The sequence below is a fragment of the Salmo salar genome, chromosome ssa03 (assembly GCF_905237065.1).
Source record: "Salmo salar chromosome ssa03, Ssal_v3.1, whole genome shotgun sequence".
Classification (NCBI taxonomy): domain Eukaryota; kingdom Metazoa; phylum Chordata; class Actinopteri; order Salmoniformes; family Salmonidae; genus Salmo; species Salmo salar.
The window spans coordinates 15,085,210-15,112,609 of NC_059444.1; the positions used below are offsets into that span (position 1 = coordinate 15,085,210).

The 27,400-nt window shown below is 40.7% G+C and overlaps 1 protein-coding gene across 1 annotated transcript; it reads right to left on the bottom strand.

Moving 5' to 3' along the window:
* Nucleotides 1-10,838: 10,838 nt before the first annotated feature.
* Nucleotides 10,839-23,924, bottom strand: LOC106598992 (CREB-regulated transcription coactivator 1). The gene is given in 12 exon segments (XM_014190028.2): nt 10,839-11,910; nt 15,928-16,096; nt 16,532-16,615; nt 18,016-18,120; nt 19,547-19,723; nt 20,062-20,180; nt 20,412-20,525; nt 20,528-20,622; nt 21,186-21,220; nt 21,463-21,548; nt 23,293-23,381; nt 23,791-23,924. Coding segments are annotated over 12 exon segments (1,416 nt in total). The 3' UTR covers nt 10,839-11,701.
* Between the last annotated feature and the right edge of the window lie 3,476 nt (nt 23,925-27,400).

Below are 27,400 nucleotides of genomic sequence, written 5' to 3' on the forward strand. Positions count from 1 at the left end.
CACAACGGCCTATTGCATTATGGGATGCAATGGACGCACACTTGACCCGCGCACGTAGCTAAACCTAAACACACCTAGGGTAAGTGAAGGCCTAGTGTGAAGGCCCAACTACTGTGTTTTCAATAACATTTGCTTACAATAACCTACTGTGAAATTAATTGTAGCTTATATTAAACACTACAGCCTTCCCTGTAGCTCAGTTGGTAGAGCATGGTGTTTGCAACGCCAGGGTTGTGGGTTCGATTCCCACGGGGGGTCAGCACAGAAGAAAAAAAAACGTATGAAATGAAATGTTTGAAATGTATGCATTCACTACTGTAAGTCGCTCTGGATAAGAGCGCCTGCTAAATGACTAAAATGTAAAAATGTAAGTGTTCAGTTCTAACTGTTCAGAGTTGACACAGTTGTGTCATGTCATTTTTTTCAATAGGAAGTTATTCCTACTGATGGTGCCTTTTGTGTATGACCCTGCATTGTATTGTTCTTATGCAATGAAAAGCTAAATTAGGTGAACATATGGTCCTATGGAAACCTCACTGGACTTGATTAGGTCAATGATTATTTGTAGTCTAATAGTGTGGACTATTTACTGGCCCAAGCAGTTAAAATAGTTATTGTCAGCATTGCTTTCCTCCAAACTGTTGCTGAAATGTTCATTTGCTGGGCCTTTACAAGATGTGACTAGAGGGACCAGGGGAACCAGGTGAATAATGTTCTTTCCAGCGACTCACCTGGGAAACTCCCAAAGATGTGGAAAAAAATTGCCAATTGATGGGAACTAAATGCATTCTCTTTCTGAAAAGTTGATAAGTAGTTATTATATTTTAGCTGACATAAGACTTGAATGTGACTGCTTCAGGTACAATGGCTCTACAAAATATTATTATTATTATTATCATCTTAGTGTGTGAACATAATATTTGTGCTCTCTACAGCCATCCTACCTCTCATGATCACCAGATGGAGACATTGTACAACAATAAAACCATGGGCCAACAACATTCAGTGGGGTCAGTCACATTGATATGCTTATTTAGATTTTATTTAATCTAATTTCATTTACAAATAGTAATGCAAAGATACAAAGACTGAAGCCTTCACACAAGAAAAATACATTAGGTATGATTCGAATAGAAGCTTAACATCCGTTTTCAGTTATTTAGCACACATTTAATACAGCCCACTTGGATTTTTTGGTCTGTTTTTTCCCGTTTTATATAAAAGCAGAATTTAAAAGAACAAGATTTGATCCATTAATTTTAAAGGGTCAGCTCAACAAAAGTACAGGATTGCCAAGCTGTTCTGCTGAATGCTAGGATTTGCATATTCGATGAGCATAACTGTCCTGTTGCTGTGAGTACAGTAGGTGTAGTATCCAGACATTGCAGTTAAATACATTTGCAACATTTGAGTAATAGTACTGAAAAGAAAATACATTATATTACAATTTAGCTGCCGTTGTATGAGAAAGGGACCACTAGAGTGGGCCATCCCCCATTAAATGCACATATCAGAGGATTTCTAGTTTTTTTTGTTGTTGTGGTAACTATCCTGAATGATCAAACAATGATTATCTCCATTTCATCTGTCTGGTTGATTTTCCCTTTTCACATGTATTGCCACTATAATAAATAAAACATTTACAGACTTATATTGACATCTGCATTTTATCCTACTGGAGATGCTTTGGGTGAGCAGGTTTTAGTCACACAGAGTGTGTTTGCACATGGTTAAGCTAACCTAGTCAGAGCTAAATTCTTGCTAAAAGCAAAAAATATCACATCAAGACTTTTTTACATCATAAGGAGATATTTACAAATTTGGTACCATGTAGAAAGAGTTACTTCAAGGTATCAAGCTGAAAATGTCAGTCACATGTCAGTCTTAATGCAGTAGGTTAAGCAGTGAGAAATAAACTTAAGATAAAGCCGATTTATATTTTCCTCAAATATTTTCCTTTTCTAAATGTAAACAATTCATAGACAAGTGTACAGTTTTAAGTTTATGTAATTCTCAGTCTAACAAAAATGAAAATGTAACTTTTGAGATGCAGTGGGAAATTAGAGTATTTCAAGAGTATTTCAACATTGACAGAAACACATTTTAGTGAAGGACAGATAACAATGTGCTCCAAAATAAGTGCATTACTGGAACTATAAATAAGAGTTAAAGGGACAATTTCTGAACGTAATACGTTGTAAATACAGTAATTTATTTAGCAGCTATACAGCCTGGATCTGTCGGTTTCAGCATTGGACAGCTCCATTGTCACACTCATGACATTAAGGGAAGCTGTCAACTGCTGATTCAGCCAGGCAACCAGGCTAGTTGGCATATGTTAAAATGTTGAGATAGCCATGTTTGGCTGATTACCTGTCTGGTGTCACGGGGAAGTTGATGGGTTTACAGCAGGGTTATTCAACCCGGGGTCCGCAAAAATATATATTTATTTACATCACTAGCAACAGAATAAACTGATTTTAAATTACATACCTACAGTATAAAATATAATACAACTGCTGGTTAGCTTTCTTGACTTGGACATACATTTTTGCCAAAACACAACTAAACTTTGTTTAACCAGCTAAACAGCTGCTCTTAGAGAAAATGGGTTTCTAGCTAATAGGCTATATTAGAGTTTATACTTCCTCTTCCAATTAAAATGTGGGGTGGTGAAAAATATCTACCAAATCTATTTATTTTACATTGTTGATTACTTCTTGCTCTTATCAGTCACCTAATGATAAGACAAGACGTGAAACCATGTATTTTTGCTAACTTATGATGGGGGTTTACAGACTCCTGGTTTACAGTATCCTGTGTGGATTGCAAGGGTCCATTTCATATTAAAACAACATCTTTCCCCTTATTTAGAGAAGGACCTTTGTGTTTGGCCATTTCCTTTTGCACACAGTTGATTTGTATGACTGATATACTATTACAATTCCAAAACAGTCCTTTATAACCGAACTGATATCTACCTGTAGTTCATGTGGTTTATCAATTTCTATCCATGATAAGATATATGAACGTACACACACAAAACATCCGAACCGGCTCCATTCTTTGTAAACGTTTGCTTCTGTAAACGTTTTGAGTATAAACCGTTGGACACCCGAATATTGGTGCAAAAATTGTGGCAGTAATAATAGATCTATCAAATCAGTAAGATTTACTACATAAAAACACCGTTTTTTTTTTTTTTTAAAGAAAAGACAACTGATTGTAAAAACATCAGTCTGGATGTTTGGATCAGTCTGAAATGTTTTGGGTAAACCTATACTTTTAAGTCAGAAAAACAGAACAGAAGAACAATGACATACTGCAGCACATTAATTATCACTGCATGTAACACACATTTTCACTTTTGACATATCACATAAAGCACAAAAACATTTCTACCGAAAAGCAATATACACAGTTAATCTATACACTTGGCAAACATAATACACTTCAGTGGGCATCTAGCGCATAAACACATACAAGATCAAATGTATAGGTAGTACACCAAATAATTGCATCTCCATGTGAATAAAATGCTGATAAAACATTTTTTTTGTTGCTTTTGGACATAGCAGTTCAGTTTGTGTGAGGCCTTGCCACTGTTCGAATCGAAGACAGACAATTGACCATACGAGGAAAACGTAACAGAACATTAAACCACATTTAAACAAAGTCTATTCCACCTTTCTTCCAATATAATCTTTTGCATGACATTGTGCTTGATAGAAAAAAAATAACATATAAAATCAAGCTAAAAATAAGAAAAAGTTTGTCTTGAAACTCATGCAAAGTAATCAGAAAAAAGGAGTAGAAAACATTTCCACACACAAAAAGTAAAAATCAAGCGCTAAAGATTAGAAATCCAGACTGCTTCTGATTTCAGAACCACTCTGGCAGCCAAAACTGTTCTGACATTCAGATCTGTAACCAATAATGTTTTGCATGCTTGGCCAGCTCACACTGAACCAACAGATTCAAGGAATTTATTAATACAAAAAAAACATGTAAGAAGGAAGGTGTCCCTTGTATCTATGGTAAATGGTGATCTGCATGTATTTACTGTGAACATAGCGAAAAATACACTAACATACATGAGACCAGAATTTAGATGAACCTTTCAAATAACACAAAATCCAAGATAGCACAAAGACAGCTCATCATTTGTGTAAGATCACAATGCATTATGCTTTCTGCTATTGCATTACAGTAGCTGCACATTAAGGAATGTACCATATGCCTTCTCCACACAGTAACGTTTTTTTTTCTCGCAAGCGTATCAAAAGACAAATAAAGTCTGTAACACTACTGAAAAGGAAAATGACAGGTGGAAGCCAAACACGTTCAAAGGTCAACTAAAAGAAATGAAGACCAAAACCAGGGTTTGAAAAGATTCCCTCATATTTCTCTCTACAAATGACCAATTCAGAATTGAAAATGCCTCAATTCATTACATTAATTTGAATTGAAGTAGTAAACAGGATACAGAATTCTAATTTGAATTTGAATGAAAAGGAAATAAAATTGAATTCAGTGAAATTAAAATGCCTCTTCTATTCTATATTAGGTGTAGTCTATACAAATATACATCTTGTACATAAAACATGTCATTATATACATGCATATAAAATATTGATTTCAGGACAAACTCTTAAAATCAATGATCAAGGAAAACAAAACCTGAATGTGAAAATTCTAAGATATTATATTTAATTAATCTCTTAAATTTAGTCTAATATAGGGAAAATACTACATTTCCCATAATGCATTAGTTCCCAGAATGCATTAGTTCAATTTGGCCCTAAAGCCTTCAAAATAAGCCAAACAAATGAAATAGTTGGTGGAAATATAATTGGCTATTCTATGCACTGAAATAGAATTTGAACATTGTTTCCAGAGAAAAGTCATATATTATTTGGTATCTGGATGTGTGACCTGTCAGATTCAGTGAAAAACTCATGCTCTATGTCTGAGTGGAATTTCTTTGAATTGCACAGAATTGAATTCTACTTCCTGTCAATCAAACTCAAATTCTACATCCTGTGGGGTGTGGCCAATTCAAATTTGAACTCATGAATTGAATGGGAGTCAATTCTAAAATTCTGAATTGAGCACATATCTGACTGATAAAAATCACATAACTAGTGGTATTTCTTCAAGGTGAATTTACTCACACAGCACTGAAGTATAGATAGCGAATGACACAGTTAAATAGTGCATATTATATGATAATAGTGGGTTTTGTTTATATAGACTCTATGCACAACAAGACGACTGTTCTCACTCCTGTCTATGACATCTTTAGTACATATTTTAATATTAACCATTAAAGTGGCTTCCCACAGCACTCTTTGATGCATCAATTGTGTTACATCTAATTGCTTCCCAATTACATGATTACTTCACCCTGCTTGTATTGTACTTGTAGCTACGCTTGAAGCACAACAGGAGCATGACCAGCCGTATCTGTTCTGCAGTGAGAAATCTTCTATCCAAAAATACAAAGTTTATAATATCGGCTTCCAAAATTGGAGCATTTCAAAGTCACAATATCAGACGCCTCACAAAAAATACTAGCTGATTAAGTAAAAAAAAAAAAAAAAAACTTTTTTATATAGACTATAAACATATGCTTTTAAAAAATACACTTTCTTTTTTTAACAAGAAGTCAAGTTTGACCAAACACATGGGGAAACAGGTCCAGTGCACATAACAGTCGCTCAGAGGGGGTGAAAAAGTCCCAGGGCTCAATGCTTTAATGTTGTGAGTAAAGTGCAAAGTAAAATGCAGGATAATGTCATGGGTACATCCAAGGAAATTACTCACAAAAAGCAAGCTCACTTAACATTAACAGGTAAACTGTAAAGCCTACAGCCGCAACAATACTGAAATTCTGACACTATACATCCAGAAAAGACTGAAGAGCTGATGACAATGAGGGGAAAACATGTGACACACACACACACACACACACACACACACATACACACATACACACACACACACGAGACAAATGAAGGTGTCAAGATTATGATAATACTGTATGAAGATGTGATTAAATACATTCTGGTTGCAGCAATGCTGTTCTAATATAGAGGCAGTTGAATCTTCTTCTTCTTCAGAAAATAATCATATTTTATCAGTAAAATCTACCTCTGACACATCCATGAGATTCACATGAAGGGGTCAATTTTCTAATATATGCAGCATTTGTCTTTTGTCATGCTTTTATACTTTTTCTGCCAAAGCCAAAGTGCAGAATATATAATTTGAATTCTCCAATGTGAAGTGTAAAAAACTAAGTAAAATGTCAATTAAAATGTAGCAAATGAAACATGCCAACATGCTCATTTCTTTGCTGAGAAAAGGCAATCAAAATGGTACTGTACAATTCAACAAGGTAATTTAGTTTAGGTACTTTTATGTCTATTAGATCGCTAATAACGCTCAGTCCTCAATCAACCAATTCCATTTGTTTTGCATAGACATCATAAGCAAGATCCAATTTAGAAATGACAACTAATGGAAGCAAAGCATCTAAATCACAATTAAGGGCACCAGAATGTGATACCTCAGCTCAATTAGGCTGACATGGGCCAATTAGACCAATTAGGCTGACATGGGAAATACAGTACCACTTCACAAAATGTGTGAATGTAAATATGAAAAGCAAAATGGTAACTAGTGAAAAGCAGTGGATAACAACATAAGCAGTGATACACCTCCCTTAGTTGTGTTCAATTTGGTCATATTCTCGCTAGAGCAAATTTCAGTCCGGCGTTGGTCATATTTTCACACTAGTGGCATTTTGAATGAGGCCTACCTCATATTCTCATACTAGTGCCAATCTGAGTCAGGCCTAGGCATTGGAAAACAATGGGGGATGCTTGATAAAGGTTTAAACTTCACTGCTTAAGAGTCTCAACAAGTTGCACAATTACCAACATTTTTTAATGGAGAGATTGGCGACCATAGCTTTCCATATGATGTAATCTTATAAGGCAGAATCTTGTTATCACAGTGATTCATTCAGATTTCATGTCTATCTTGTTTGCATCTCCAAATCAGCTACCATAGTAGAGATTAAATGTCATTTCAGGAATTAAGTGCCAAAATGACCCTATGACAGCTCTTTTTTTGAAAACTCTACAAACAGAGTTGTAAGTGATTTTTAAGGATTGTCTAACTTGAATTTAGGCCTTACTTTGGTTGCCGTGGCCAATCACAAGCTAAAGATGAGGGTTAGCACTCCTAGTTGTTCAACAAAGGAAACCGCTTAACTGTTTACCTGAGGGGTACATACTACAAAGCAGGATCAATGAGTTAGCCAGCTAACTTTGATAAACAACCAGAAATAACTATTGATTTTCTGGGTCCTGAAGAAAGTTAAACTTAGATATGCGTTTTTGGTCGTTGAGTCAATTAGACCTTGACCATTTCAAAAAAATTACAGGTTACTACTGAATATTTAGGCAAGTTAGCTGGCTAACGCATTGAACCCGCTTTGTAGTATACCCTTCAGCACTAAATCATGTTGTGCAACCCTGAAACGCTGACAGAATTTATGGACTGAAACTACAACGTCAAGTTTGGAAAGAAACCAAAATAAAATACTGGTCAAATTCAGAGAAAAAAACTGCACCAATGAATACAACTACCGTGCCTTCAGAAAGTATTCACACCCCTTGACTTTTTCCACATTTTGTTGTGTTACAGCCTCAATTTAAAATGGATTACATTTAGATTTTGTGTCACTAACCTACACACAATACCCCATAATGTCAAAGTGGAATTATGTTTTTAGAAATGCTTACAAATGAAATAAAAAGGTAAAGCTGAAATGTCTTGAGTCAATAAGTATTTAACTCTTTTGTTACGGCCTAAATAAGTTCAGGAGTAAAAATGTGCTTAACAAGCCACATAATAAGTTGCATGGACTCATTCTGTGTGCAATCATAGAGTTTAAAATTATTTTTAAATGACTACCCCATCTCTGTACCCCACACATACAATTGCACTATATATACAAAAGAATGTGGACACGCCATCAAATGAGTGGATACGGGTATTTCAGCCACACCCGTCGCTGACAGGTGTATAAAATCGAGCACACAGCCATGCAATATCCATAGACAACCATTGGCCGTAGAATGGCTTGTACTGAAGAGCTCAGTGACTTTCAACGTGGTACCGTCATAGGATGCCACCTTTCCAACAAGTCAATTTGTCAAATTTCTGCCCTGCTAGAGCTGCCCCAGTCAACTGTAAATGCTGTTATTGTGAAGTGGAAATGTCTAGGAGCTACAACAGCTCCCCCGCGAAGTGGTAGGCCACACAAGCTCGCAGACAGGACCACCGAGTGTTGAAGCGCACAGCGCGTAAAAATTGTCTGTCCTCGGTTGCAACACTCACTACTGAGTTCCAAACTGCCCCTGGAAGCAACGTCAGCACATTAACTGTTTGTCGGGAGCTTCATGAAATGGGTTTCCATGGCCGAGCAGCCTCACACAAATGCCAAGTGTCGGCTGGAGTGGTGTAAAGCTCGCCGCCATTGGACTCTGGAGCCGTGGAAACACGTTCTCTGGAGTGATGAATTACGCTTCACTAGCTGGCAGGTCGATGGATGAATCTGGGTTTGGCGGATGCCAGGAGACGCTACCTGCCCCAATGCATAGGACCAACTGTAAAGTTTGGTAGAAGAGGAATAATGGTCTGGGTCTGTTTTTCATGGTTTGGGGTAGGCCCCTTAGTTTAAATTAAGGGAAATCTTAATGCTACAGCATGACATTGTAGAAAATTCTGTGCTTCCAAATTTGTGGCAACAGTTTGGGGAAGGCCCTTTCCTGTTTCAGCATGAAAATTCCCCCGTGCATGAATTGAAACACAGACTGCGAGCCAGGCCGAATCACCCAACATCAATGCCCGACATCACTAATGCTCTTGTGGCTGAATGGAAGCAAGTCCTGGCAGCAATGTTCCAACATCTAGTGGAAAGCCTTCCCAGAGAGTGGAGGCTGTTATAGCAGCAAAGCGGGGACCAACTCCGTATTAATGCCCATGATTTTGGAATGAGATGTTCGACGAGCAGGTGTCCACATACCAAAAGGCATGTGGGTGACTTCCCAAACATATGGAAGAAGGTACTCTGGTCAGATGAGACTAAAATTAAGCTTTTTGGCCATCAAGGAAAGCGCTATGTCTGGCACAATCCCAACACCTCTCATCACCCCGAGACGACCATCCCCACAGTGAAGCATGGTGGTGGCAGCATCATGCTGTGGGGATGTTTTTCATTGGCAGGGACTGGGAAACTGGTCAGAATTGAAGGAATGATGGATGGCGCTAAATATAGGGAAATTCTTGAGGGAAACCTGTTTCAGTCTTCCAGAGATTTGAGACTGGGACGGAGGTTCACCTTCCAGCAGGACAATGACCCTAAGCATACTGCTAAAGCAACATTTCAGTGGTTTAAGTGGAAACATTTAAATGTCTTGGAATGGCCTAGTCAAAGCGCAGACCTCAATCCAATTAAGAATCTGTGGTATGACTTAAAGATGGCTGTACACCAGCAGAACCTATCCAACTTGAAGGAGCTGGAGCAGTTTTGCCTTGAAGAATGGGTAAAATCCCAGTGGCTAGATGTGCCAAGGTTATAGAGACATACCCCAAGAGACTTGCAGCTGTAATTGCTGCAAAAGCTGTCTCTACAAAGTTATTTCTTGTTTGTGTCACAAGAAAAAATATTTTGCATCTTCAAAGTGGTAGGTATGTTGTGTAAATCAAATGATACAAGCCCCCCAAAAATCAATTTTCATTCCAGGTTGTAAGGCAACAAAATAGGAAAAATGCCAAGGGGGGTGAATACTTTCGCAAGCCACTGTAGTTTATCTTTAAGGTCTCTCAGTCAAGCACTTAATTTCAAGCACAGATTCAACCACAAAGACCAGGGAGTTTTTCCAATGATTCCCAAATAAGGGCACCTATTGGTAGATGGGTAAAAAAAATGAAAGCAGCCATTGAATATCCCTTTGAGTATGGTGTAGTTATTATTTACACTTTGGATGGTGTGTCAATACTCCCAGTCTAAAAAGATACAGGCGTGATTCCTAACTCAGTTGCCGGAGAGGAAGGAAACCGCTCAGGGATTTCACCATGAGGCCAATTAAAACTTTAAAACAGTTACAGAGTTTAATGGCTGTGATAGGAGAAAACTGAAGATGGATCAACAACATTGTAGTTACTCCACAATACTAACCTAAATGACAGAGTGAAAAGAAGGAAGCCTGTACAGAATAAAAATATTCCAAAACATGCATCCTGTTTGCAATAAAAAACTAAAGTAATACTGCAAACAATTAACTTTTAGTCCTAAATACAAAGCGTTATGTTTGCGGCAAATCCAACACAACACATCACTGAATACCACTCAAGCATGGTGGTGGTTGCATCATGTTATGGGTATGCTTATCATAAGCAAGGACTAGGGAGATAAAAAAAAAAATCTAATAAAATGGAATAGAGCTCAGCACAGGCAAAATCCTAGATGAAAACTTGGTTCAGTCTGCTTTCCAACAGACACTGGCAGACAAATTCAGCTTTCAGCAGGACAATAGGCTAAAACACAAGGCCATATACACTGGAGTTGCTTACAATGATGACATAGAATGGCTTAGTTACAGTTTTTACTTAAAATCGGCTTGAAAATCTATGGCAAGACTTGAAAATGGCTGTATAGCAATGATCAACAACCAACTTGACAGAGTTTGAATACTTTTTTAAAGAATAATGGGCAAATATTGTACTATCCAGGTGTGCAAATCTCTTAGACTTACTCAGAAAAACTCACAGCTGTAATCGCTGCCAAAGGTGATTCTAACCTGTATTGACTCAGGGGGTTGAATGCTTATCTAATCAAGATAGTGTTTAATTTTCCATAAAGTTTTTTTTTTAAATGTTAGAATTTTTCTTCCACTTTGACATTAGAGCATTTTGTGTATATCATTGACAAAAAAGGACATTTTAATCCCACCTCGCAACACAACAAAATGTGGAAAAAGTAAAGGGGTGTGAATACTTTCTGAAGGCACTGTATAGTGTGAATTAATGACTGCGCGGGCGGTTAAGTGCACTGATGAAAATGTGAGACTGGCAAGATTAGCCAATAGAGGGGCGGTTGTGAAAAAGCAGATGGGTGATAATGAGACATGCTAATCTAGTATGGCAGGTGAGAGAAAGATAAACAGTTTCCACTACAGACATGATTTTAATCAATTCATGTCTTCAAATGGAAGGTCAGACCAATGTAGTTTGTATCCTACTTTGTTTTCCTTTACAAAAACCAAAGCATCCAACAGAAAGGCAGGCAGGAGGCATATAATAAAATAAATAAATAAACAAGTTAAGTTTGTGGTTAGCACAGACTGGTCACAGGCAGAACCTTAAGCGCAATATCCACCAAACATGACAATGTCGCCCTTCCATCTTTTCAATCCGGAAGGGAGAAAGCAAACTCTGTCGACCATTTCCCTACTAGCTCATCTTACCATGGCTCCTAGAAAGGGGTGGCTGGTGAAGGGAGGTGGCAGTGTGGGATGAATACACTGCACAGCTGGGGCCTAGCCACAAGCTACCACACTCCCAAAATATCCCTCTCCCCTCAGGCCGGGTTCCTCCGAGACAGTCGGTCAACTTGGCATCGGCTCTACAGCCGGTCCATCCGAAAGGCGTCTTCCGTGGCGGGGTCAGTGAGGACCATGTCAGGATCGTTGAGCATGTACAGCCCATCCAGGGTCAGAGGGTCGATCTTCAGCTCGTCCAAGGGAAACTGAGAGTCTGCGTCGAAGCTGATGTCAGCCGACAGAGAGCTGTAAGACAACCCCTTGGACAGTCTGGGTGGTGACTCTCCGGTGGCTAAAACATACATGAGTAAAGAGAGATGAGGAGAGGTCAGGGTCTTTCTGTTGTGTTTACTCCAAAGAATAGCATCTCATTAAATATTTCAAGGAGCAGCCAATAAATGTAGTTTACGAATGTTCAAAACAGGAAGGCTGGTCTGAATGCTTGTTTAACATTATCCAGTAAGCATAACATAATTCACTTAGTTTCCTATTCTACGGGCATTGTGGGAATGAATACAAACACATTATCATCAGCATGGCACAATAATGCACATTCCTCACATTTGCTGTTCAATCTATGGGCTCACTCTTGCAATTATCACCTTCCTCTCTCTCAACCAATGGGCATAAATCTTGGGATGCATGTCAATTTACCCATGCACTCTCACTTGCTGTTTCTCAGCAACAGTTTTCGACAATCATCCACCTCCCCAACACCACCAGCTATAATAAACTTAAGCCCTGTCCATTGGAACTCCTTTCCCCCAGCGGAGGGTTTTGATGCCAGCAGTCCCGCATTGGGCTACCTGCCATCACATCATCTGGCTCCGAGGATCTTCCCTCGGAGACAGGACCATTCCCCAAACTATTTAATAAAATGTCATATTGAATTCCGTCTTTGTTGTTCATTCAGTTAAGCCTGTACTAGATTAAACTACAATTGAGTGTCAAGTAAAGTAAAATGAAAATAAATACAGAAAACCTCAACTTAATTAATTTAGCTAGTGTTCGGAATGAAGTGCTTTGGCGCACAGGTAAACATTACACTTCCACTTCCCACCTCTAGGGGGCATCAGAAACCGGGCCAGGTGCTGAAAGAGCAGGTGGATTGATAAGTTATTGCTCACAGGTGCTATACAGCAGGTCTCTTACACGGAGGGTCAGGGCTATACAGCACGTCTCCCACACGGAGGGTCAGGGCTATACAGCACGTCTCCCACACGGAGGGTCAGGGCTATACAGCAAGTCTCCTACACGGAGGGTCAGGGCTATACAGCAGGTCTCCTACACGGAGAATCAGGGCTATACACCAGGTCTCCTACACGGAGAGTCAGTGCTATACAGCAAGTCTCCTACACGGAGAGTCAGGGCTATACAGCAAGTCTCCTACACGGAGAGTCAGGGCTATACAGCAGGTCTCCTACATGGAGGGTCAGAGCTATACAGCAGGTCTCCTACACGGAGGGTCAGAGCTATACAGCAGGTCTCCTACACGGAGGCAAGTGAAATAGTTGAAGGAGAGTGGGGAGCTTTAGATATGGCGGTGGATGCTCCACTGAATCTTTAGATTCAGAGTGTTGTTAAACAGTTGAGGGAAACTGAAATGCTAATTGTGAAGAAGGTGAATTTTATGGTGTTTATTGTGCATGTGATTAATTGTACTGCACAAAGGAACGAAAAGTCCAAGAAACTGGACATAATAGTATCTGTACAGCACTTTGTGACATCAGCTGATGTAAGAAGGGCTTTATAAATAAATACATTTGATTTGATTTATCTGCTGCTGAAAGGTTTTTGGGTTTCCAGGACTTCACTGCCGAAACATTGCAAAGAATACTGTCAGAAGATGCTCCAGAGCCTGTAGGGATGGGCGTTGGCAGTTCAATCTGAATAAAGGAGTACATTTGAGTTTTCTTTTGTTTATTTTGTTTAGTTATATTTTGTTATTTATTTTGGCAGATATACATCCAAAACAGTAGGTGGCGGCATGAACCTATAGTATTTGTTTGCGGACTGCAATAATATCAAAGAACACACCGCACATACAGTGCAGTCAGACCCCTTGACTTTTTCCACATTTTGTTATAAAATTGCAAAATTATTTTTTGCACCTCATCAATACCCCATAATGCCAAAGTGAAAACAGGTTTATAGAAATGTTTTCAAATGTATAAAATACAAAAAACAGAAATACCTTATTTACATAAGTATTCAGACCCTTTGCTATGAGAATCGAAATTGAGCTCAGGTGCATTCTGTTTCCATTGATCATCCTTGAGATGTTTCTACAAATTGATTGGAATCCACTTGTGGTAAATTCAATTGATTGGACATGATTTTGAAAGGCACACACCTGTCTATATAAGATCCCACAGTTGACAGTGTATGTCAGAGCAAAAACAAAGCCATGAAGTTCAAGGAATTGTCCATACAGCTCCGAGACAGGATTGTGTCGACACAGATCTGGAGAAGGGTAACGAAAAATGTCGGCAGCATTGAAGGTCCCCAAGGTCATTCTTAAATGGAGGAACATTGGAACCACCAAGACTCTTCCAAGAGCTGGCCTTTCGGGCAAACTGAGCAATCAGGGGAGAACGGCCTTGGACAGGGGGTTGACCAAGAACCCAATGGTCACTCTGATAGAACTCCAGAGATCCTCTGTGGAGATGGGAGAACCTTCCAGAAGGACAACCATCTCTGCAGCACTCCACCAATCAGGCCTTTATGGTAGAGTGGCCAGACGGAAGCCACTACTCTTCAGTAAAAGGCACATGACAGCCCGCTTGGAGTTTGCCAAAAAGCACCAAAAGACTCTCAGACCATGAGAAACAAGATTCTCAGGTCTGATGAAATCAATATTGGACACTTTGGCCTGAATGCCAAGCGTCACTTCTGGAGGAAACCTGGCACTATCCCTACGGTGAAGAATGGTGGTGGCAGCATCATGCTGTGGGGATGTTTTTCAGTGGCAGGGACTGGGAGACTAGTCAGGATCGAGGCAAAGATGAATGGAGCAAAGTACAGAGAGGCATTAATGTAACAAAATGTGGAAAAAAATCAAGGGATCTGAATACTTTGCAAATGCTCTGTATGAATGAAATGAAAAAATTACATTTTATTTTCGTGTCAAATCGCCGATTGGCAACCCATCCCTTATGGGATTAATTGACACATAAACAAACATTACAATAATTCACTGTGGTAATTCAATGATAATTCTTCTTCCGGTGTTCACTGCATTGTGCGTCGCATAAAGAGTGAAAAAAATGTAAGGTAAAAATCAATATATAATAGTGATCAATAATTATATCCCCAGAGCAGTAAAATAATATACATATATACAGTACCAGTCAAAGTTTGGACACACCTACTCATTCAAGAGTTTTTCTTTATTTTTACTCTTTTCTACATTGTAGAATAATAGTGAAGACATCAAAACTATGAAATAACACATAAGGAATCATGTAGTGACCAATTAAAAAAAAAATCAAAATATAGTTTAGATTTTAGATTCTTCAAAGTAGCCACCTTTGCCTTTGACACTCTTGGCATTCCCTCAACCAACTTCATGAGGAATGATTTTCCAACAGTCTTGAAGGAGTTCCCACATATGCTGAGCACTTGTTGGTTGCTTTTCCTACACTCTGCGGTCCAACTCATCCCAAACCATCTTAATTGGGTTGAGGGCGGGTGATTGTGGAGGCCAGGTAATCTGATGCAGCACTCATCACTCTCCTTCTTGGTCAAATAGCCCTTACACAGCCTGGAGGTGTTTTGGGTCATTGTCTTGTTGAAAAACAAATTACAGTGAAGAGGCTACTCTGGGATGCTGGCCTTCTAGGCAGATTTGCAAAGAAAAAGCCATATCTCAGACTGGCCAATAAAAATAAAAGATTAAGATGGGCAAAATAACACAGACACTGGACAGAGGAACTCTGCCTAGAAGGCCAGCATCCCTGAGTCGCCTCTTCACTGTTGATGTTGAGACTGGTGTTTTGCCGGGACTATTTAATAAAGCTGCCAGTTGAGGAAACTAGACACTCTTAATGTACTTGTCCTCTTGCTCAGTTGTGCACCGGGGCCTCCCACTCCTCCTTCTATTCTGGTTAGAGCCAGTCTGCTTACACTCCCTTTCATGCTAAATGCAAACATTCAGACAGCTTATGGTAGAGCAAGGTGTGCATTGGACCCCTAGACATAACAAAGGTTAGAGCTTTGTATTGAGAGAGTGTTTACATTAAGTGAGCTCTATTCCACTACCTAGCCTTGCAGAGGCTTGAGTGAGCTACCTGGTGTGGCAGAATAGTACCTGTGAGAATGATGTTGGGGATGTTGCCATGGCTACTGTAGCCCAGCTGCTGGGAGTCTTGCAGGTTGCTGTGGCTACCCATCAAACCTATCATGGCTGCTTGGGAGTAGTTGAGAGTGGAGCACTGGCCGTACAGACTGTTGTTGTCTGTCATGTTGAACTGCTCCAGCTGTTCGAGGAACAGAGAAAACAGAACATGAGGTTAGCCAACACTCAACAACAAGGGCTCATTTCTCTACTATTAACAGGTGCCAAATGGTCAATATAAAGATTCAGTACAATGGGAAAAAAATGGAAACTATTAATCCAGTGTTTCCTAAACTTGGTCCTGGGGACCCCAAGGGGTGAACGTTTTGGTTTTTGCCCTATCATTACACAGCTTGTTCAAATTATCAAAGCTTGATGATTAGTTGATTTAAATCACCTGTGTAGTGTTAGGGCAAAAACCAAAACGTGCACCCCTTGGGGTCCTGCGGACCGAGTTTGGGTAACCCTGTATTAATATACTGTGCTTTGATACCAAGATATTGGCATATAATGCCATATCAAATGTAACTAATATTAGCTTGCATAATTAGTTCTGAGGTAGGATGTTAAACCTTACCTGTTGGGAGAGAGCACTGGTCTGTCTGGATGTGAGTTGCTGGTCATAGAAGTCAGCAAATACACTACCCAATATGGAGTGGTGCTAGAACACAAGCATATCCCCTTGTTAAAAACAATACCATGATGATAATGTACAGGGATAAAACACAGGAAAGGAAGAGCCGATAGAGAGCACAATCACACCACAACTGAATTGTCACAATTCACAAGACATTCACATCAAACCATTGGGTTCAGGCAACACCGAAATCACTGCACACATCTGCAATCCTGAAAGCAAACAATAACATACTGCTGCCTAGACAATAGATAAAGCATGACAGAGTACAAACACAGCAGGAATCATGTTTCGCAAGCCCATCAATTAATTTGCTGTGCAATCAACCTCAATCTCATCCATTAGTTGATTAATTAAGTCATCATAGTAACCTGCCCATCTCACCTTTAAAGATGGTTCGACAGTTGTTGCTGTTAAGTGCCCAACCAGCCAATGTCAACATGCACTGAATACTACTCAAAAGAACTTCATAAATGTCATCAACCCACAACCAACAATGGTGTATGGAGTTGGTTACCATGCATGTCTTGTACTAAGAATTCTTAATAACTTAGATAAAATTAAACCATGAAATAGAATGAAATCATATGGAAATCCCTTTCGTGGGTAAAGCTAGAATTTCAAAAACATTCAAATCATCCAGTAATGCTCTTGAAGTTTTAATTCCATATTCTTATAAAAGCTGAAAATGTTTCCGCTTTCATCGTCTGCCTTAATGTATAAATAATTGGATTATATTCACAGGCAGACTCAGTAAGGCAGCCTTCGCCATGCCCTTTTCAGTTCAGAACCACATTATCTGTGCCCTGCCAAAAGAACAGCGGGCAAGGGCATGATAACAGCACATGGACTGTCTGCCGCACCGCATGTAACTCACAACACTGTAGGTTAGCCGTCTAGGTGACAGAAAGAATCGATGGGCAAAGTCAACCGAAGCATTTAGCTAGTAGCCTAGATACTGAGTGAAAGCTTTTATGATTCCTCTAACAAGAGATGACTTAGTCGTTCAATGTTATGTTCAGTTCAATTAGTTAGTTTATATTATAAACTTACATAGAACTTACAGCTTACATCTAGACTACAGGGACTTGTGGAGGCACAAGGGATTCAAAACTCTAGCAAGGCTAAAAGTAATCTCTGGTAGCTAAATGTTAACTACCAAGTACATTTTCCTAACTCAACCAACTGACTAAAGTGTGTCATTTTAGTGACTATGCTACGAGGCCACTTAGGATGCAGACACAGAGAAGCAACAAGGAGAACGGGATCAGTGACACTGTGAGACAAGACGATGGGGGTGGCAGGGGGTTGGTGGCACAAGAGCAGCCGAAAGGGGCAGCCAAGGGGCCCAGCCGGCGACGAAAACAGAACTACGATGGAAGAACAGTGTATACAGTCAGTGGGTTTTGCTCACACGCCCTTACTTGAGGCGAGCCTCCAGGTGAGAAGCCTTGATTGGAGACTGGAGATGTTGGAGACTGATTGGCCGAAGACCCAGCCCTACTGCGGTACTGTTGGGGGAAAGAGCCCTAATACAGGATCATATTTTAGTTAGACTCACTGACTGGCTAATTGTCTGACTGGCTGGCTGACCTGCTGGGTTACTGGCTAGGCTACTGGCTGGCTGAATGAATGGCTGGCTGACTTGCTGGGTTACTGGCTAGGTTACTGGATGGCTGAATTAATGGCTGGCTGACCTGCTGGGTTACTGGCTGGCTGACCTGCTGGGTTACTGGCTGGCTGACCTGCTGGGTTACTGGCTGGCTGATCTGCTGCGTTACTGGCTGGCTGACTGACTGGCTCCTTTCTGAAAAGGTATGCTCCACTATATTAACAGCAGTATGTGGACACCCCTTCAAATTAGTTGATTCGGGTATTTCAGCCACACCCGTCGCTGACAGGTGTATAAAATCGAGCACACAGCCATGCAATATCCATAGACAAACATTGGCAGTAGAATGGCCTGTACTGAAGTGCTCAGTGACTTTCAATGTGGCACTGTCATAGAATGCCACCTTTCCAACAAGTCAGTTCGTAAGATTTCTGCCCTGCTAGAGCTGCCCCAGTCAACTGTAAGTGCGGTTATTGTGAAGTGGAAACGGCTAGGAGCAACAATGTCTCAGCCACGAAGTGGTAGGCCACACAAGCACACAGAATGGGACTGCTGAGTGCTGAAGAGCGTATCGCGTAAAAATTGTCTGTCCTCGGTTGCAACACTCACTACTGAGTTCCAAACTGCCTCTGGAAGCAAAGTCAGTTCAAGAACTGTTCGTCAGGAGCTCCATAAAATGGGTTTCCATGGCCGAGCAGCTGCACACAAGCCTACGATCACCATTCGCAATGCCAAGCCTCGGCTGGAGTAGTGTAAAGCTTGCCACCATTGGACTCTGGAGCAGTGGAAACGTTCTCTGTGATGAATCACGCTTCAACATCTGGCAGTCCAATGGACGACTCTTGGTTTGGCGGATGCCAGGAGAACGCTACCTGCCCATATGTATAGTGCCAACTGTAAAGTTTGTTGGAGGAGGAATAATGGTTTGGGGCTGTTTTTCATGGTCCATGCCTCTTAGTTCCAGTGAAGGGAAATCTTAACGTTACAGCATTCAAAGACATTCCAGATGATTCTGTGCTTCCAATTTTGTTGCAACAGTTTGGGGAAGGCCCTTTCCTGTTTCAGCATGACAGTGCCCCCGTGCACAAAGCGAGGTTCATACAGAAATGGTTTGTCGAGATCGGTGTGGAAGAACTTGACTGGCCTGCACAGAGCCATCTTCCTTAAAGAAGACTAGTTCCTTTGACTTCAAGATCAAACCAAAGATAGCCGAACAGGAAAAACTACATTTTGTTAAATAGTGTAGGAACACTAAGTCGGTTTCAGCACTATCTTTTCTTATGGACAGGAGTGTAGGATAAGGAAAGTTTTGAAGAGGGAAGGGTTTGAGAAGGTAAGCTTACCAAGTTCATATCCATGGAGTTCTGTGTCTGGCTGGAAGAGGTGTTCGGAGGGGAGGGGAGCTGGACCAGCCTGGTCAGTCCTTGAGTGGTCTGCTGCTGCTGTTGAGAAGAGGGCTGGCTGAAGAACGTGTACTGGGACAACTGTGCCTCCAGTGTCATGGCGTCTATGGTCTCTGCCTGAGACGGATGGACATAGGAGTTCTAAATTAGTCAGTGGGGGAAAACTGAATATGATGTCCACAGAAATGTGATGTGTGATCGAAAGTAGAGCGATGACTAAACTTAGTACAATCCCCAATTTCAGAAACACTCTTGGATGTTCAGAGTCTCTGAAGGCTCCTGGTATATTACCTTTTAATCATTTGACAGGTTCTCCAATTATCCATAGCAACTTACTTTAAGTACATTCAAACAGGGGGGAAACAACTACAGAGTACAATCATTGTAAATACACTAGAAAAGTAATTCAGAAATGTAACAATCGCAATGCTAGAAGGGAAGAGTACGGTACGTACTACCTGGGCGAGGGTGAGGGGTGGCGACAGGGTGGGGGAGAGCTGTAGGGACTGGTGCTGGTGGGAGTCCTGGTTGACCATGTTGTTGTCCTGTCTGCCCTGCTGGGCGGTGGTCTGTCCTGCTGGGACACAAAACAGCAAACATATCTTTCAGAATCCCAACTGTCATAGAAAGCTAGAGACAGAGAGACGTATATAAGATACATTTCGGCAAACTGTCTGACATGTTGGCACCATGTGGTGTCATCATCTCCCAACTTCTGGTGCCAACATGAAAATTCAGAATTTCTGACTGTGTTTCCAAACTCTGTACATCTATGGTTCTGGAAGGTGGAGGACTGAGAGGTCACCTTGGCTGGTGGAGCTGAAGCTGAATGAGTGGCTGGTGGCCAGGTTTCCCGTGCTATTGTAGGCGCTGACGGTAGAGTCCTCAGGGTCCAGGGGGGTGGGCAGCGGAGGGGGAACTGGATGTTGGTCAGATCAGGCAGGGAGCCGCCGCCCGTGTTTTGGGCTGAAGGCATCAGTGACGCGGTCAGTTCCTGATCTGGAGACGGGAATATGCTGAAAATAGAAAAAACATATGATTGGTATCCCCATAATGACAGTAGAGGTATTATATGCACAGTCAGCAGATTTCACAGGCTGCTGCAGTGTATGTAAAATAGCATAGGAAGATAAATGAGAATACCCCCCTCCCCGACTTCAGCAATATTTCCACTGTCGGTTTTCACATGGTCCTTCGAGCTGGACAGGAAGTTGTGCATAAAGCATTACCAGCAAATGCTTTCCAGATATATACTTCTCTTCATGTTTTCAACATGACCCCAAAGGAAAGGAAGGGAAATTGCCTCCAATTGTTTTCTCTCCTATTAAGCCCAGTACTAAGATTTCTGCAAGGGACCCTGTTCACATTCTCAAAATAACAATAACATAACATCCTACACAGCCAGAACTCACTGGTTCCACAACACTTCTTGAAGTATGTCAATGATGTCCCAAAACATCAGTTGGAAAAACATCAAATCATCACTAAACCGCCAACTGTCGTGGGCTGTCATAATCAGCCTTTCACAAAGCTATACTGAAGTCAGGATGGTTAGATTTTAGTCTGTGGAAGTACTCACTTGATTCCTGGGACCTTGGACCTTGATGAAACATTCTGAGGGAAAAATAAAAATGACAACTCAGTAACAATACAATAGAACTCAGAGCTGTAGAACAATACAATAGAACTCAGAGCTGTAGAACAATACAACAGAACTCAGAGCTGTAGAACAATACAACAGAACTCAGAGCTGTAGAACAATACAATAGAACCCAGAGCTGTAGAACAATACAATAGAACTCAGAGCTGTAGAACAATGGCGTTAAGATATATCACCAGATCTGAGTGCACTTCACCTTTTTACCATCCCAGTTCTGTTTTTGTTCGTCTTTGTCCATATCTGATTCTGTGTCTTCTGGCCCTGGTACATGAAGCAGAAGCACTGGAGAGGAAAAGAAAGGACGAGAGGGAGAAAGAGAGAGGGAAATGAGTTCGATTCATCTAATTGTCACTAATCTAGAATTTTAAAAAGCAAAAAAGTACATATTGAATTACCCTTATTTTCATCTTGCCATAACAGTGAAAGGAAAATTAAATAAATACATGATTTGATATCATTTTTCAAACAAGTTTCTCAATAAAAGGAATACGCTTCAGACAGCCATTAGTATGTCACATTGAGAATCACTTGGATATTCATATTCATCCTATGAGTAATGTCTACAGCCTTTAAAGACAGCCTTTTATCATGTACACCAGAGTATTCAATAGTACAATAAAGGGTAGCTGGCAAAGCCATTAAGAAATATTTAATCATCAATACATCGTATATCACCTTCCTCATAATGACAGAGTTAATTAATTTGCGGTGAATTAAAAAATTCACCTACAAACTGGAAACAGAGCATTGGGGCATTATAGGGCCAAGACTTTTTGTTAACCACCTGACCAGAAAAAAAACAAAATCTAATGATGAACTAATGGTAATGTTACACTGAACAAAAGTACAAAGGCAACATGTAAAGTGTTGGTCCAATCTTTCATGAGCTGAAATAAAAGATCCCAGAAATGTTCCATACGCAGAGAAAGCTTATTTCTCAAAAATGTGGTGCGCAAATTTGTTTACATCCCTGTTAGTGAGCATTTCTCCTTTGCTAAGATAATCCATCCTCCTGACAGATGTGGCTTTAGGCATATCAGTGAGCTGATTAAACAGCATGATAATTACACAGGTGCATCTTGTTCTGGGGACAATAAAAGGCCACAAAAGAATGTGCAGTTTTGTCACACAATGCCACAGATGTCTCAAGTTTTGAGGGAGTGTGCAATTGGCATGCTGACAGCAGGAATGTCCACCAGAGCTGTTGCCTGAGAATTGAATGTTCATTTCTTAGAGAGTTTTGCAGTACGTCCAACAGGCCTCACATCCGCAGACCTCATGTATGGCGTTGTGTGAGCGAGCGGTTTGCTGATGTCAACGTTGTGAACAGAGTGCCCCATGGTGGCGGTGGGATCATGGTATGGGCTGGCATAAACTACGGACAACGAACACAATTGCATTTTATCGATGGCGATTTGAATGCACAGAGATACCGTGACGAGATCCTGAGGCCCATTGTCGTGCCATTCATCCACCGCCATCACCTCATATTTCAGCATGACTATGCACGGCCCCATATCGAGAGGATCGTACACAATTCCTGGAAGCTAAAAATGTCCCAGTTCTTCCATGGCCTGCATACTCACTAGACATGTCACTGATTGAGTATGTTTGGGATGTTCTGGATCGACGTGTTCCAGTTCCCGCTAATATCCAGCAACTTCGCACAGCCATTGAAGAGGAGTGAGACAACATTCCACAGGCCACAATCAACAGCCTGATCAACTCTATGTGAAGGAGATGTCACACTGCATAAGGCAAATGATGGTCACACCAGATACCGACTGGTTTTCTGATCCAAGCCCCTACCTTTTTTTTTAAAGGTATCTGTGACCAACAGATGCATATCTGTATTCCCAGTCATGTGAAATTCATAGATTAGGGCATCATTTATTTATTTGAATTGACTGATTTCCTTCCATGAACTCAGTAAATTATTTTAAATTGTTGCATGTTGCGTTTTATATTTTTGTTCAGTTTATAAAACTCTTATATATTAAGTATATCAAGTTCAAATCCGACGCACCTCGTTTAAGCTGCAAGTCCTGTGAGCCTCCTGCAAAAATATCCTGTGGGTTCAAAGTGCTCTGATGCAGCGCAGAGTCCGAGTTTGTCCTATAGCACAGGGAAAGAGACATACACCACCTAGTTTGTCCTATAGCACAGGGAAAGAGACATACACCACCTAGTTTGTCCTATAGCACAGGGAAAGAGACATACACCACCTAGTTTGTCCTATAGCACAGGGAAAGAGACTTACACCACCTAGTTTGTCCTATAGCACAGGGAAAGAGACATACACCACCTAGTTTGTCCTATAGCACAGGGAAAGAGACTTACACCACCTAGTTTGTCCTATAGCACAGGGAAAGAGACTTACACCACCTAGTTTGTCCTATAGCACAGGGAAAGAGACTTACACCACTTAGGGGTGACTAAATGTATCAGTTGTGAAAAGTCAAGGGACGTTTCACAACGAAATCCAAACAGTATCACATGCCACAACAGAGTTGGATTATCTTACCTCCTCCAACTGGTGTCAGGTGGGGGTGACAGATACACCGAGCCATATGGACAGCTATCAATGTGAGACCCCTGGTTAAGGGCAATACAAATCTGTAGCATCTCACAACTGAAGTCAACGATGTAAAACACCATGGCGCCATAGAGTACAGTCTATATTATTAATGTAATTACCATATTACCATGTCATTCGTAATCAAATTTCCATTGCATAAGAGACTGTAAAATTAAGTGTATTAAAAATACAGTTACGTAAATCGACAGTAAAGGATATTTGGCGTCCATGTTTGTCGAGGGGCCTTCCGTGTGGGGACGTGATGCGGTTTCTGTCCCGGTAAACTCTGTCAACCAATCCATGATGCCGTGTTGTCCTGCTGGTGTCACCTGAACCTTGAAAGGGAGTCTGCAGACACCAACAAAACAAACCAGTCACAAGCTACATAGATACAGTTGAAGTCGGAAGTTTACATACACTTAGGTTGGAGTCATTAAAACTCGTTTTTCAACCACTCCACAAATTTCTTGTTAACAAACTATAGTTTTGGTAAGTCGGTTAGGACATCTACTTTGTGATTACACAAGTAATTTTTCCAACAGTTGTTTACAGACAGAATATTTCACTTATAATTCACTGCCTTTAAACAGCTTGGAAAATTCCAGAAAATGATGTCATGGCTTTAGAAGCTTCTGATAGGCTAATTGACGTCATTTGAGTCAATTGGAGGTTTACCTGTGGATGTATTTCAAGCACTACCTTCAAACTCGGTGCCTCTTGGCTTGACATGATGGGAAAATCAAAAGAAATCAGTCAAGACCTCAGAAAAGAAATTGTAGACCTCCACAAGTCTGGTTCATCTTTGGGAGCAATTTCCAAACGCCTGAAGGTACCATGTTCATCTGTACAAACAATAGTACGCAAGTATAAACACCACCATGGGACCACGCAGCCATCATACCGCTCAGGAAGGAGACTCGTTCTGTCTCCTAGAGATGACCGCACTTTGGTGCGAAAAGTGCAAATCAATCCCAGAACAACAGCAAAGGACCTTGTGAAGATGCTGGAGGAAACAGGTACAAAAGTATCTATATCCACAGTAAAACAAGTCCTACATCAACATAACCTGAAAGGCCGTTCAGCAAGGAAGAAGCCACTGCTCCAAAACCACCATAAAAAAGCCAGACTACGGTTTGCAACTGCACATGGGGACAAAGATCGTACTTTTTGGAGAAATGTCCTCTGGTCTGATGAAACAAAAATAGAACAGTTTGGCCATAATGACCATCGTTATGTTTGGAGGAAAAAGGGGGAGGCTTGCAGGCCGAAGAACACCATCCCAACCGTGACGCACGGGGGTGGCAGCATCATGTTGTGGGGGTGCTTTGCTGCAGGAGGGACTGGTGCACATCACAAAATAGATGGCATCATGAGGGAGGAAAATTATGTGGATATATTGAAGCAACATCTCAAGACATCAGTCAGGAAGTTAAAGCTTAGTCGCAAATGGGTCTTCCAAATGGACAATGACCCCAAGCATACTTCCAAAGTTGTGGCAAAATGGCTTAAGGACAACAATGTCAAGGTATTGGAGTGGCCATCACAAAGCCCTGACCTCAATCCTATAGAAAATTTGTGGGGAGAATTGAAAAAGCGTGCGCGAGCAAGGAGGCCTACAAACCTGACTCAGTTACACCAGCTCTGTCAGGAGGAATGGGCCGAAATTCACCCAACTTATTGTGGGAAGCTTGTGGAAGGCTACCCGAAACGTTTGATCCAAGTTAAACAATTTAAAGGCAATGCTACCAAATACTAATTGAGTGTATGTAAACTTCTGACCCACTGGAAATGTGATGAAAGAAATAAAAGCTGAAATAAATCATGCACTCTACTATTATTCTGACATTTCACATTCTTCAAATAAAGTGGTGATCCTAACTGACCTAAGACAGGGAATTTTTACGAGGATTAAATGTCAGGAATTGTGAAAAACTGAGTTTAAATGTATTTGGCTAAGGTGTATGTAAACTTCAACTGTAAATGATCGCCAAATATATGTCAACAAAAGAGTAAACGTGTTCAATTTTGGGTAAGACCACAAATATTTCAAATCAGAGTCCTACAAACACACTTACCTGAAAAAGCATGTCAATGGTGCCATTTCCAATCTGATTGACATTTGGCAATGATCCGCCATAGTACTGCCCACGGTTTTGTCCCAGCTGTAAATACTGGGTCTTCTGTAACTGAAGAAAGAGAGTTAAGAAACAAAACAATAAGCAAACATGGAGTCAGATAATGTTAGCTATGAAATATTCAAAAGGCAATAGAACAAATCATTAAAAAACAAAATGGAGGGGCTTCCGATTGAGCATGTGAATGGAGAAGAGGCTTGTGGATGAGGCTCTTACGCATTACCGTAATTTCCGGACTATTAACCGCACCTGAATATAAGCCGCACCCACTGAATTACATTTTTAATTTTTAATTTTGAACATAAATAAGCTGCACATGTCTATAAGCCGCAGGTGCCTACCGGTACATTGAAACAAATGAACTTTACACAGGCTTTAACGAAACACGGCTTGTAACAAAAATAATTAGGCTTTAACGAAACATGGCTTGTAACAAAAATAAATAGGCTTAAACGAAACACGGCTTGTAACAAAAAATAAAAAATTAGCAGTAAGCTTTAGATGTCTTATTGCACTGAGTCAATTCCTTACGCTGCTGTTTCCAACGTCTTATCATCGACTCATTAAGACCAAGCTCCCGTGCAGCAGCTCTATTTCCTTTTCCAACAGCCAGATCAATCGCCTTCAACTTGAAAGCTGCATCATATGCACTTCTCCGTGTCTTTGCCATGATGAGGGTGACAAAATGACTACCGTAATCAGACTGATGGGAAGTTTGAGAGCGCTCGATTTAATCTAAACAGTAAACCAAAAAGTTGTTTGACCTTAACCCGTTCGGCAATTTCATTGGTCTAATGAAAACTTCATGCCGCCAAAAAACTGAGCACGTCACAGAATGTGTTTTTTTGGAGAAAAAAAATTGAAAGCAGGAAAAATCCATATATTAGCCACGTCATTGTTTAAGCCGCGAGGTTCAAAGCTGGGAAAAAAGTTGCGGCTTATAGTCCGGAATTTACAGTAGTTAATTTTGGCAAATTTTTACTTTGCATTCCACTTTCTTACATAGCAGATTTGATTGATGAGTTCTTAAGTTACCTTTTTGATTCAAATGTCACACAATCTGAGGAGCAGAAGACCTGTAACTAACGTTTCAACCGCGATGGCAAACGTGAATGGTACTGGCGCAGACTCCAGTCCAACCGTTACGCATGCGGTCACACTCCCCACAGATCTTCAGAACTTCTGTATGGTTCTGATCTCGGAAATTACAGCTACCATTGCCACTCAGCTCAAAACTGTCATCGATGCTGCTCTGGCCACCTTCTCCGCCGTCCTGGATGGTGTCCGAGCCGCTGTGGATGAACAAGGCCACCAACTTAACGGCTTTGAACATGACCTGTGTGACTACAGTAACCGCATAGTGAGAAAATGAGAATGAGAAAACAGTTGCCCGTCTGAGCTCCGAAAACCAAAAACTGATT